Source organism: Mustela nivalis (genome assembly GCF_964662115.1).
Source record: "Mustela nivalis genome assembly, chromosome: 4".
Taxonomy (NCBI): domain Eukaryota; kingdom Metazoa; phylum Chordata; class Mammalia; order Carnivora; family Mustelidae; genus Mustela; species Mustela nivalis.
In genome coordinates this window covers 966,644-980,704 of record NC_139023.1, presented here as the reverse complement: position 1 = coordinate 980,704, position 14,061 = coordinate 966,644, and the positions used below count along the sequence as shown (strand labels likewise).

The window sequence follows — 14,061 nt, the reverse complement described above, 5'->3', positions numbered from 1 at the left end:
TCAGGGAGAAAGTCCATGCTAAAGCTATCAGCAATAGATGGTATTTAAAATCTTGAGATTAGAGGTGCCTGGGTGGCTCAGTTGTTAAATGTCTGCATTTGACTCAGGTCAGGATCCCAGGGTTCCTGATCCGGCTCGCATTGGGCTCTCTGCTCTGCAGGAAGCCTGTTTCTCCCTCTCCCAGTCCCCCTGCTAGTGTTCCCTCTCTTGCTGTATGTCTCTGTCAAATAAATAAATAAAATCTTGTGATTAGATGAAGTCACTGAAGATTGGCTATGGGCAGGGATGTGCCTGGAATGGTAGGGGCTCAGTGAATGTTGGCAGTCACGCCCACTATTACTACAGTGCTTGTGTTATTACTACTATTATTAGAAATGTTCCAGACTTGCCAGGTGAACTGAAATGTCTCATTTTTCTTAGTACAAATGTATTTGAAAGCTTTATGAGAAGTTTCTGTGAGACTGTCAGGATCCCGGAAGGTTGGGTGATCGCAGTGAGTGGTGCTCCCCAGAGTCCTCCGTTTGCGGAACTGGATAAGCTCAGGCATTGGGATTTGGTAGGCCTGCATCTGGGTCCTGCCTTTACTTTGTATCAGCAGTGAAACCTTTAGAACCTCAGCTTATTCATGCGTTCAGAGGGGTCACCCTGCAGGGACACCAGGTGGGTTCAGAAAGGGGACGTCAGGGCTCCTGGGTGGCTCGGTCAGTCAGGCTTCTTTCCGCTCACGGCATGATCTCAGGGTTATGAGGGCTCTGAGCTGGGCTCTGAGCCAGGCATGGAGCCTACTTAAGAGTCTTCCTTTTTGTGCCCCTTCTGTGCTCGCTCTTGCTCTCTCTCTAAGAAAAATAAAAAAATCAATTATCCACTCCTTCCCTTTCCCTTCCACTGCTAAGGGCTACGACTTCAGGCCAGTCAGGTTTCCTTCTCTGAAACTCCCAACCATAACGGATATTCTCTCCCGGTGCCTATTTTTAAAATCTTATCCCAGCTATTAGCCCCCTTGTAATGATAACCTTTCCTTATGTGATGTGATTCATTGCAATTAATTAGATTATAGTTTATCTTTCTTTAAGGAGTTTAATCTCCTTAATGGGATTTAGAAGACTTTTTTTCTTATCTGGCAATGCATTTATTCATTCATTTGAATGCACATATGAAATGTAAGACTTGTGCTTTCAGAGAGGAATGGTTACATCCCTGTGTACAGCATTGAAAATAGGGACACCAGAATTACAGTCTCTGAGCCCTTGTGGCCCTATGTAGCAGTGAGAGCACCAGACTTTTGGTAGTTCCTAGGATGGTCTTCAGAAAGATATTTAAGGAGCAGTTTTAATCCCACAGCTGCTGAAGCTGTCTAACAGATGACAGGGACCACTCCTGTGAAGTCATTAATTCCCATCTTTGGAAGTGTTCAGGCAAGTACAAACTTCCAGTTATAAAATAAGTAAGTTCTGGTATGTAATGTACAGCATGGTGACTTTGGTTAATGCTATTGTTACTGAATATATGAAAGTTGCTAAGAAAATGTATCTTAACAGTTCTCATCACAAGAAGAAATGTGTGGTGATGGATGGTAATTGGGCTAATTATGATGATCATTCTGCAGTATTGTATGTACCTGTCCAATCATTATGTTGTGCACCTGAAACTGATATATGTCAATTACATCTCAATTAAAAAAGAGATTATATACTGTCACTGCAGAAAATGTATAAACAAAACAAAACAGAGAATCTTTTGCTGGGAAAATTGGACAGCTATATGTAGAAGAATGAAACTCAACCATTCTCTTACACCATACGCAAAGATAAACTCGAAATGGATAAAAGACCTCAACCTGAGACAGGAATCCATCAGAATCCTAGAGGAGAACATAAGCAGTAACCTCTTCCATATCAGCCACAGCAACTTCTTTCAAGATATGTCTCCAAAGGCAAAGGAAACAAAAGCAAAAATGAACTTTTGGGACTTCATCAAGATCAAAAGCTCCTGCACAGCAAAGGAAACAGTCAACAAAACAAAGAGGCAACCCACGGAATGGGAGAAGATATTTGCAAATGACAGTACAGACAAAAGGTTGATATCCAGGATCTATAAAGAACTTCTCAAACTAAACACACACAAAACAGATAATCATATCAAAAAGTGGGCAGAAGACATGAACAGACACTTCTCCAATGAAGACATACAAATGGCTATCAAGACAGATGAAAAAATGTTCATCATCACTAGCCCTCAGAGAGATTCAAATTAAAACCACATTGAGATACCACCTTACACCAGTTAGAATGGCCAAAATTAGCAAGACAGGAAACAACGTGTGTTGGAGAGGATGTGGAGAAAGGGGAACCCTCTTACACTGTTGGTGGGAATGCAAGTTGGTGCAGCCTCTTTGGAGAACAGTGTGGAGATTCCTCAAGAAATTAAAAATAGAGCTTCCCCTATGACCCTGCAATTGCACTCCTGGGTATTTACATGAAAGATACAGATGCAGTGAAAAGAAGGGCCATCTGTACCCCAATGTTTATAGCAGCGATGGCCACAGTCACCAAACTGTGGAAAGAACCAAGATGCCCTTCAATGGACGAATGGATAAGGAAGATGAGGTCCATATACACTATGGAGTATGATGCCTCCATCAGAAAGGACGAATACCCAACTTCTGTATCAACATGGATGGGACTGGAAGAGATGATGCTGAGTGAAATCAGTCAAGCAGAGACAGTCAATTATCATATGGTTTCACTTATTTGTGGAGCATAACAAATAGCATGGAGGACATGCGGAGTAAGGAGAAGGGAGTTGAGGGAAATTGGAAGGGGAGGTGAACCATGAGAGACTATGGACTCTGAAAAACAATCTGAGGGTTTTGAAAGGGCAGGGGGGTGGGAGATTGGGGTACCAGGTGGTGGGTATTATGGAGGGCACATGTTGCATGGAGCACTGGGTGTGGTGCAAAAATAATGAGTTCTGTTACACTGAAAAGAAATTTAAAAAAGAATTACCAAATTAAAAAATTACCAGATCTAAAAAATAAAAAACCAAAACCAAAAAACTGAGAACCTTTGCAAATGGCCATGTTCCCCTTGATTTTTGTTCTGTGGATTCGATAGTCCCCAGGAGGGGATTATGCTGTATATTTGAAACCTGTTTCATTTCTTATTTGAGAATGTAATTGGTTTCTAAGACCCATCAAGCCACTTAATTTTCCTTTCCTTTTATCTTCTGAGATTAGTAGAAAAATAGTAGTCCAAAGAAAAAAATTATAGTCCACTAATACTGCTTTTGTGTTGTTTAATTTTCTGGCTAAAAAAGTTGTATTTACTTATTTTTTTAATATTTTATTTTATTTTAAAAGATTTTATTTATTTATTTGCCAGAGAGGGAGGGCGTGAGCATGTGTGCGCACAAGCAGGGACAGAAGCAGAGTTCCCACTGAGCAGGGAGCCAGGTGCTGCTTACCTTATTTTCAAGTAGGCTCCATGCCCAATCGGGGCTTGAGTTCACAGCCCTGAGATTACGAGCCTCATGCGCTACCCACTGAGCCAGCCAGGCACCCCTGGCTGAAAAAGTTTTAAGTTCTGAAATACTTTAAATCATTTGTTGTACTGTGTGGTTCATTGGAAGGCTTTTATTTTATTTTATTTTTAAGATTTTATTTATTTATTTGCGAGAGAGGGAGCATGAGAGGAGAAAGGTCAGCGGGGGAAGCAGACTCCCCGCCGAGCAGAGAGGCTGTGTGGGTGTGTGGGCGCTGAAGACCGGAGCCGAAGACCGGCGCTCAACCACCTGAGCCACCCAGACGCCCCATTGGAAGGCTTTTAAAATAGTTTCTTTAAATAGCTATACTCTAAGTATTACTCATTACCTTTTTATTATCCATTTTCCTCAAAGGAGACTTGAGTAAACAATAGAGTGACTGTTTTATTCTTATTGATTCTATGACCTTTTTATTAAAACAACCTCTTGACCATAAAGCAAATCCATAGTGGACTCCTAAACATTAATGAGGCAGCTTCCTTAATTAGATGTTTCAGAAATGTGGCCCTTACCGAGCCTTAATGGGGCTCTTTCGGAAAGCCGCCGCCGGGCTTCCTGGGCCATGTAAAGTGCTGCTCGTGTCGTGTCCCTTCCAGCATTCGATGGAAATACTCTCACTTGGTCCTTGGCGTTTTGTTATGTGTACTACTAAGCCGTACCAGCCCCTTAGGTGCCTGGGGGTCTAAAAATATTTCACGTGTTTATAGAACCCTAGGTTTATTGCAGCATGTTTTTCATACTGTAGTATTCTGAAATTACCCATAAATGGATTGTGACTGAAGTTAAAACATCTGTCATCACAGTTATTTCTGGAATTACTTTTAAAGCCTGAAAATGTTGAGTGGCCAGCGTTGGGCAGTAAGCTCTAGCTTCCTGAATCTATTTTTAGAGCCTTCTCGTATGTTGTCACAGCACATGTAATTCATATAGTTACGGCTTTTTGAAAAGCAAGTGATTTGAAGGCATTTTATTTATTTTATAAAATAGGTTGCTCAAAAAGTATGCTGAAAGAATAGGAAAAAATCTTAATGATTTAGTTTTTGGCCGCATATACCTTTATATGATGCAATAGCGCTTACTCCACTGAGGTCCAGGTCTGCTGACACGTCTCCCCAGTGAGTCCTGACATCCCCCCGAGTGTTGTGTACGAAGTTCTGCCCTTCGTCGCTTACGTGTGTGTGCACTCAGTGCAGCGGGCAGTTTCGTGTCTAGAGGGAAGAGGCAAATTAGATGATAAGGAACTCTGAAGCTTTTCCTAAAAGTTCAAAATTGTTTGAGACCTTGCACCCTGTATTTCTCTGAGTCCCCTGAGGTCAGAGGCTGTGGTTGGTAACTCTGTTACCAGCAGTCTCTGGCACTCGGTGGGTCCTCAGTAACAGTTGAACGCATGAGTTCATCGAACTTGTGATTTATCCTCTGGGGACTTTGCTGCCATCCTGTCACTCAGTTTGGGTCTAAGGTGATCGTTGCCTGGTTTAAATGTTTGTGCTGGAGAATGTAAGTGGCAAGATCTGGGTCTGTCTATCTGTCTGCCTGTCTGTCTACTTCTCTCTCTCTCCCATCACTGCAGCGACCTTGCTTGGGATTACCATTTCCGCTCAGCAGGTGAGGAGACCGAGGTGCAGAGAGGGCCGGGGGAACACAGCAGGGCGAGGCAGGGGCAGACCCCGGCCTGGTGCCCTGCCGCGTCTCTGCTGCTCCTCTCTTCTCCCCACTCTTCATGGAGGACTTGGGCTCTGGCCTTCGAAGGTTCTTCGGAAACTGTTCTTGGGACCCGTCAAGCTGGATTAGGGAATCGGGCATTGTGACGCACAGAGGAGTGTAGCTCTGCGTGCACTTTCAGAACTTTTACGTACTTGAGCTTTTCAGATTTGGGGAGGCCCCGAACCGAACCAGCAGTTCCCCGGGGAAAGCTTCCAGGGGTTGGAGAATGGGGGGACAGTGGGGACAGGACGTTAGAGGAGGATGGCCAGGAAGGAAGCAGGTAGAGGCGAGGGATCACAGCTGGCTTGTTGTTTGACTGCGGAACATTTTAAACAAGGAAGTATATGGATTAATCTAATGACTGCGCACCTACCGCGAAGCTTATTAGGTTTTATACTGTTTTGTTTCAGATTGTAAGGAATGACACGTGACAGCTGTAGCTGAGACTCTTGAGTCCTCTCCGGTGGTAGGAGAGGAGGGTTATCTGTGTGTTAGCGTTTATGTTCGTGTGTATGATTTAAGTGTGCTGATGCTTAACTGCTGTATACTGCTCTTGGGTAGGAATGAATATACCCGAGTTTATCTTCTCTCTCACTGGGGAAGATTTCGGTTGCTCCCGTCAATTTTGTTACACCAAGTACTGCAATAACCATTTTTTTTACTTTCCTCTTTGTGCGTGTGTGTTAGAGTCTTTGGTGCATGTCCCGGAGAGGCCTGGGTGCGCGCGCACAGAACTTCCAGCATCTTCCTCTCTCCTCCGACAGTGCTCGGAGTGCGCTGCCCGCCTGCCTTCCGGCCCGAAGGAAGGGGCGAGGGGCACCATGTAGGACATGACGGGGAAACCGAGTCTTGAAAGAAAAGCTGGGCTCTGTCGGTATTGGGAAGGGAATCTCTTGCAGAAAAAGCAAGTGCCAGTCTCGGCTCTTTGTTTTCCTTCTTTGAGATCCGGAATGAGTTTTTATTGAGCTTAAACAAGGTGGTTCTGCCCAGTCTGCTGGACGGTCCGCCGGGCTCCACTGTGGGCGCTCTGTTCGAGACGATCGTGACGAACTAGAAGCCGTGCGACAGCCAGCGGACTGGGGGGGCTTCTGTGTTTCTACTAGCGCAGGTGAGATTGTAGTAGCGCGTTGTGAGGAGAGGTAAATGCTTTGGCCCTGCTGTTTGTTTATTTATCTTTCTTGTTGGAATACAGCTGACTCCCCTACCCTGTTGGTTCCGGCGGGCAGCATAGTAGCTGGACGTTCTACACGCGTTAGGAAACGGTCGCCACACCAAGCTTCATCACCGTCCCTAACCAGAGTTCTTCCCTGTGTTCCCTACGCTATACCTCGTATCCCCGTCACTTATTTATTTTAGAACTGATAATTACAAAGGGCGTTCAGTGAATACTTGAATAAATAAAGGAGTGGATGAGTTGAAGTAAACAGACTTCTTGAGTTCAACTTGATTATAGAATTCTCCTTAAACCGTAAGACCTCCGCTGAGGTGTACACTTGGGGTCTACACTCCTGGCGTACGTTCCTGTGCTGGGTTTTTAGACAGGTTCTTGCTCAGACTGTGTCAGTCGTGAGCCTCTGGATCCGTACAGCGTCCTGCTCCTGGGCCTGTCCCTCCCGTTGCACCACGCCGCAGGGGTGGTTTCACCTGCCGTGCTCCTGTCCCGCGCTAGATTCTTAACCTCACGGTGTATTGTGTCTTTCCAGTTCCCTTTTGCATGCCCCGCTAGTAGACACTAAAAAAATGATTGAATGTGCCATATTTGATTTGAAAGTATCCACGTGCTGAATTGTAAGTAAATAAAAATTTTGACGTAAGAGAGCTCACCTTACCGACAGGGTATTTAAGTTTGAATTGTCCTGCCCATCTCTGTCTTGTAGGTAGTCTGACCACCAAGAAAGAATCATGCTGATCACATTTTTTTTTAAGCATTTACCCTGCGTGGACACCATCTTCCAGCCGAAATTTGAGCTGTGCACAAGTGCTAGCTTGTGTGTATGAACACTGCAGCTCTGAGCAGGTGTGCGTGAGTCAGCAGACTCGCTGTAAAGGGCTGAACAGTACATTCTTGGACCTTGCAGACCGTGTGATCTTGGTTACACATATTCCACTCTGCCATTTGTGGCCCCAGGGCAGCTGCCGATGCTGTAAGCAAGTGAGTGTGGCCATTTCTAGTAACACTTCATTTCCGGGGGCGCCTGGCTGGCTCAGTCGGTGGAGCATGTGACTCTTGATCTCCAGGTTGGGCGTTCAAGCCCCACACTGGGCATAGAGCTTACTTCAGACACAAAAGCAAAACAAAATTCTTCATCTACAGAAGGAGGAGGTAGACTGGCTTTGGCCCATGGGCCATGGTTGGCTGACTCTTGACCTAGTTCATTTGTTTCTTGGTCTTTGTTTCTCCAGCAGAAATTTTCACGTTTGCCATGTAAGCTTCAGGGGCTTACTTGCCACGGTTAGCAGAGGTGAGATTGTTGGAAGAACTTGCTCTCGTGCAGATGACTAAAGCTAATTCTTATTTTTTAACTTGTTTATCCAGGACATTTTATTTCCTTACATCAAAGAAAATGTTAGAGAGTATCTGCAGACGCACTGGGAAGAAGAGGAGTGCCAGCAGGACGTCAGTCTTTTGAGGAAACAGGTTGGGCCATTGCTCCTCCATTGCTTCCACATTCCCAGGGGTCTGAGACTTGATGCCGGGAGACTCACATGTGCTCCGAACGCACTGGAAACGAGCGCCCCGGCTTCCGAGGGCGTGAGCGGTGTGGCGGCTTGCCTGCTTAGGGACTCAAAGCACGTCATTAAACGACCAAATCGTGGCAGTTACTGTCTGCACAGTTGCCTCTCTTTGGAGCCATTTCGATTGCATAAAGCTGTCATTTTTAAAAAATTAATTGATTATTTAAAAATGTCATGGATTTTTAAAAGTACGCTTTTTCTGGTCGTGTGCAAGAGGTTTTTTGCCATCTTGCCACGTTTTTCAGTACCGTCTCCCAGGGAGCCTCTAGTCTCTCCTGCCTCCTGCATAGCCCTCCTGGGCCCTTGCCCCCACACAGCCCTGCACACCTCGCATCCCGCTCCCACCAGGCCCAGCCTTCATCTCCTGTGCTGTTCGGCTCTGTTCTCTGGCCAGCTTACAGTCGGTTTTCCTTTCTGCATTCCGTGCTGGAGAGCTCCTGCTCACTCTCTCCTTCAAACTGCTTCAGTGGCAAAGATCTTACACACGGTGCCCGGTGAACTCTGACAGTTATTTTCTAGTCGTGTTCTATGTCAGACAATGTAGAATGTTCTGGAAATGTTTTAATGGTTGGGAGTTGGGATTGGAAATAATACCCTCGGGGCCATTGGGTATCTGGGTTTCTTAAATGTTCTAGGTAACTCCAGGTTCCTCTGAAACACTCCCCTCCCTTAAGCTTTCTTTTGTCTTAGTTCTTGTTATCGAAATTACATATTCAGTCCCTGTTATAGTATACACATCGTTGGTCTTTAGAACCTGGACATATGCTTTGTCAAAGCATCATTGTTCTAAGTACCTGCTAGATACTTTGGGCAAGAGGAGGAAAACTGCAAGATACTGAAAAAGAACCAACCCCAGACTGCTTCCCTAGCTTCTTTGTATTGAATCCCAGGCACAAGTGAATTTCACGGACATTTTCTTTGTTTCTTCCCTTGACTCATTATCTGCAGAGAAAATGGTCGGATTTAACCGATGTCCTGGTTTGTTGATCCCGTAAGTGAATCAACACGCCGAGTCTCACGATATCATTTTACCGTTTTATGCTGTCTCTCTCCCGTACAACATGGATGCAAATTTATTCATTCTAATCCACTTTCCTTTAGGATCATTCCTGTCAGCCCCCAAAGTGTAAGATACTTTAATTTGTAGCAATGTAGGTGCCAGTGATAGCTGGAGAAAGTGGGTCCGCTAGGTTTTCAGGCCTCATTTTAAGTGATCTTTTTTACAGTAAGTAAGAAACAAACTTCATGTTGTTTATGACTTCAAGGCGGAAGAGGATTCGCACCTGGATGGGGCTGTTCCCATTCCGGCCTGGTCTGGCAGCGGAGGAGGCGACCCCCAGCGGACGATCCAGGCCGTGGTGGACAACGTGTGCTGGCAGATGGCCCTGGACCGCAAGACCACGGCGCTGAAGCAGCTGCAGGGCCACATGTGGAGGGCGGCGTTCGCAGCCGGGCGTGTCAAGGCCGAGTACGTGCTGGGCGCGGCTCCACGCACTGGGCCAGCCCGGAAGCCCGAGACATGTACACGGTCCTCTGCCCGGTGTTAGTTGTGTGATTAGTCAGATCGATAAAGTCAACCTTCTTTTTATTTTTTTAAGACTTTATTTATTAAAGAGAATGGGGGGAGTGGGCAGAGGGAGAGGGGGAAGCGGGCTCCCCACTGAGCAGGGCAAATGCTTAACCGATGGAGCTGCCCAGGCGCCTTAACGCTCTTTTTATTTGAACAAAACAAGTGTTTGTTTTGTTTTTTCCAAGGAGGGGATAAAGCATTCCACCTAGCTAAGCTCCCCATGTTAGCATGCCTGGCTTTGTGGGATGGTGGTTGAGGACTTGGATCCCAGCTTATTTATTTATTTATTTTTAAAGATTTTATTTATTTGCTTGACAGAGAGGGATCACAAGTAGGCAGAGAGGCAGGCAGAGAGAGAGGGGGAAATAGGCTCCCCGCTGAGCAGAGAGTCCAACTCCCAAGTTGGATCCCAGGACCCTGACATCATGATCTGAGCTGAAGGCAGAGGCTTAAGCCACTGAGCCACCCAGGCACCCTTGGATCCCAGTTTAAAACAGCTCCCAGGAAAAGGTGTCTGAGCTCTGTCACATTTGATCTTCAGCAGACGGTGCCGTCGGGCTGGTTCTCAGGGCCGTCGGGTTTCCTGCTTTCTGCACTACCGGAGAAGGAACAATGCTGTCAAGGATTTATATGTCATCTTGGGGTCATTCAAATTGTCAGCAGTGCCACTCTGTCCTGTGTTGGGGAGCAGCTTCCACACACCCCTGAGTCTGGGCTGTGGTGTTCCCGAATGCCATCCTGTCCAAGGAGACTCGGAGTCCTGTATTGCTGAGGAATTCTTTCTTTCTTTCTTTTTCTTTTTTTAAAGATTTTATTTTTAAGTAATCTCTACACCCAACATGGGGCTCAAATTTACAACCCTGAGATCAAGAGCCCCTGCTCTGTTGACTGAACCAGACAGCGCCTGCTAAGAAACTCTTACCACAAAAAAACTAATGTACTGTGTGGTGACTAACATAACATAATTAAAAAAAAAAAAGAAAGAAATCCCCCTTTTTAAAAAGATTTATTTATTTGACACAGAGAGAGAGACACAGTGAGAGAGGGAACACAAGCAGGGGAAGTGGAGAGGGAGAAGCAGGCTCCCCGCTGAACAGGGAGCCTGTTGTGGGACTCGATTCTAGGACTCTGGGATCATGACCTGAGCCAAAGGCAGATGCTTAATGACTGAGCCACACAGGTGCCCAAAAAGAAATTAATTTTTTTAAAAAAGATTTTATTTATTTATTTGACAGACAGAGATCACAAGTAGGCAGAGAGGCAGAGGAGGAAGCAGGCTTCCCACTGAGCAGAGAGCCTGATGTGGGGCTCGATCCCAGGAACCCAGGATCGTGACCTGAGCCTAAGGCAGAGGCTTTAACCCACTGAGCCACCCAGGTGCCTGAAAGAAATTCTTGATGTGACACTGCCACTAAGGATTTTAGGCCATTGCCTGATGCACAGCAGAAGACCCAAGACTACTTCGAGTTGCTGCTATATTTTTTTTTCCTGTCAAACAATTTGCCCTTCCTCTATGTATTTCACAAGGGGCTTCTTCTACTTTTTAATATATTTTTTGAAGATTTCTATTTATTTCTTTGAGAGAGAGCACATGCAGGGCAAAGGGAGAGAGAAGCAGATGACCCGTTGAGCGAGGATCCTGACCCCGGTGCTCAATCCCGGGACCCCGAGGTCATGACCCAAACTGCAGTCAGATGCTTGACTCCGACCGACTGAGCCAGCCAGGCGCCCCGGGGGGCTCCCACTTTTTAAAGGACACGTTAGGATTTCAGGATAGGCCAGTCGTCTGGGAATATCCGTTAGTTCAGTGTGTAAGACACTAAATGATGGAGTTGAGAGAGGATGCTTGAGCTAGTCATGATTAAGTTTCCTTAATTATGAAACCAAGGACTTGAAATAAGTTACCTTAGACCTCTAAGCCCTGACTTGGAGCAATAACAATCTGCAAATTCAATGTGGAAAACTCCTGTCTCTGTGATTGCAGCGTAATGCACAGAATAACCCACGGTCATGGGTGCTGGTTTCAAACTAGTTGACCTCCTTCCTTCAGTCCATGCCCTCTAGTAAGCTGTTGGATCCAGTAGGAGACTTCCTGATATTTTCCAGTTAATCTGCTAAAGATGACTGGTTGCATGTTCCAGGTTCTTGTGCTTCTCTTTCTACCTTATTTCTGTGATGATTCCACCACCGAGTATGGAAGAAGTTGTAGAACCGGGAAGCAGGACTCATGTCAGGAATCAGAAAAGTTAGACACTGTTTGCCAATTAGCTTACGTGACATGGTGCGGGTCTCTTAACTGATTTGTTATGTCATTTTTTTCTATATTTTATAAGTTTAGGTTTTCTTAGTTCTCAAGAAAAGAGTTCCATTTTATAGCTGGTTACATATGAATAGCTTTGAACTCTCAAATGTTTTCCTTGTAATTGTTTGGGAGCAAATCTTTTTTTTTTTTTTTAGATTTTATTTATTTATTTGACAGACAGAGATCACAAGTAGGCAGAGAGGCAGGCAGAGAGAGAGGAGGAAGCAGGCTCCCCGCTGAGCAGAGAGCCCGATGCGGGACTCGATCCCAGGACCCTGAGATCATGACCTGAGCCGAAGGCAGTGGCTTAACCCACTGAGCCACCCAGGCGCCCCGGGAGCAAATCTTTTTAAAGGCATTTCCATGCTTTCTGAAGGCACACTGGGCACACTAGCCTCTTCTTGTCATGAATTTCATCGACGATTACATAATTGCTATTTACCTTTTTGAGTTCTTTGGGAATTTAATGAAGCATTTTATTTCATCCTTTATTTGTAATCACTTTTACTATTATTAGTGTGGCTGCCTGTCAAAGACTATTCTGTGCACCTACGTTGTTGCTTCTAATCTGCTGTGGTCTTGGAACCCCAGGGACAAACTTGGTAGGTCGGCAGGAGTTTGCGGTCTCCTGGAGGTGCTTCTCGTGGCGACCCTTTGGGCTCAAATAAAAGAAACTTGTTACAGCTATTTTGACTGGCTTTCATCAGGCTAGATACCATGTTCCTGCATTTGAACTTGATGGTCTTTCCTCCAGGTTCTTCGAAGATGTAGTTCCAGCAGTCCGGAAATGGAGAGAGGCTGGAATGAAGGTGTATATCTATTCCTCAGGGAGTGTAGAAGCCCAGAAGCTACTGTTTGGGCATTCTACAGAGGGAGACATTCTTGAGGTAGGTTACCTGATTACTGTTTTTCTGATACTATCGAAGCATGTAATAATGAATCTTAAAGGAGTATCTACGATTATAAGCCAAGTCAGCCTCCAGATCATTGCGTGTATATATGCCAAGCAGGTGGTGAAGAGAAGTGGGAACACTGGGGAGTGGATTCGAGGGAAGGGCAGAATGTTTCTGTTGTGCCAGTCTTGGCATCGGAGGTTCTTAAGCTGCTGTGAAGAATGAGCACCAGGGGAGTTTGTTGAAAGTGTAGATCCCTGGGCCACGCTTCCTAGCAAATCTGCACTGGCAAGTCTGGGAAGGGAGGGGCCAGGAATATGTATATGTATATGTAATACAGCCAGTAAGGCATGAGCTGGCTTGTAAATCAGTTGTCTTGCCAACATTAGAAAATTGTCAACTCGGACGAAACTCATAGGCCACTTCTTTTGGTTGTTTCAAGGAGCCGGTGAGCGGTACGGCAGTGGCACGTACCCCCTCCAGACACGTGCATGTACTTTAATGAAGCGGTGTGCAGGGTGGCTCATTTGTTCCTGGCACTTTGGAGAGAGAGCAGATTTTATTTTAGCAGAAACCTCATTCTCCTGTGAGAGAACTGAGTGTGGAATGTTAAGGACACCTGTTACCTTTCCTGTAGATGAGAAAATTCCTGCTGACTCCTCTGTCCCCACCATCCCTGGGCCCTCTGGAGGACAGGGCGGGCACTGGGAAAAGGGAAGGCATTTAGGATTTGAAGAAGAAATGCTGACTGACTGAATACAGGCTGAACTTAGTGATGTGCACTAGGTCACTCAGCAGCTGTCTTTTAAATAAATGTTTATTGAGCCTCTGCCAGGCACAGAGAAAGAACACTTTGGCTTCGGAGGTGTCCTTTTCTCATTTTAGTACTTCCTTGTGTTTTATCTTAGTTTAGGTCAAATATTAAATCAAGAATAAAACCCTTTAAAACCCTATATTGGTATACAGATACGTATATCTCCTGAATACAGATGTAAACAACTCTTGTTCTCTCTGATAGGACAGTAAGGTGATAGTAGATAATACACAATAGTTACTGAATTCAATGATAAAAATGTACTTGCGGGGGTACCTGGAGGACTCAGTCGGTTAAGCGTCTGCCTTTGGCTCAGGTCATGATCTCAGGGTCTTGGGATTGAGTCCCACATCAGGCTCCCTGCTCAGCAGGGAGTCTGCTTCTCCCTCTCCTTTTGTTCCTCTTCTGCTCATGCTGTCTCTCTCTCAAATAATAAATAACCTTTTTAAAAAAAAGATTTTATTTATTTATTTGACAGAGAGAGATCACAAGTAGGCAGAGA

General features: G+C 45.3%; 1 protein-coding gene across 4 annotated transcripts in view; it reads left to right on the top strand.

The window, feature by feature from the left end:
- ENOPH1 (enolase-phosphatase 1) overlaps positions 1-14,061 on the top strand; it is a gene marked incomplete at its 5' end in the record, with an annotated part of 33,100 nt that overhangs the window by 11,535 nt on the left and 7,504 nt on the right. Inside the window, 3 exons of one of the 4 annotated variants that reach the window (XM_082726502.1) lie at positions 7,781-7,882; positions 9,246-9,448; positions 12,607-12,739. In XM_082726502.1, coding sequence (XP_082582628.1) covers positions 7,781-7,882; positions 9,246-9,448; positions 12,607-12,739 — 438 coding nt within the window. Of the gene's footprint in view, positions 1-6,187; positions 6,334-7,121; positions 7,270-7,780; positions 7,883-9,245; positions 9,449-12,606; positions 12,740-14,061 lie in introns of those variants that run through there. The other 3 variants (XR_014310560.1, XM_082726500.1, XM_082726501.1) reach the window with 3 other exon arrangements.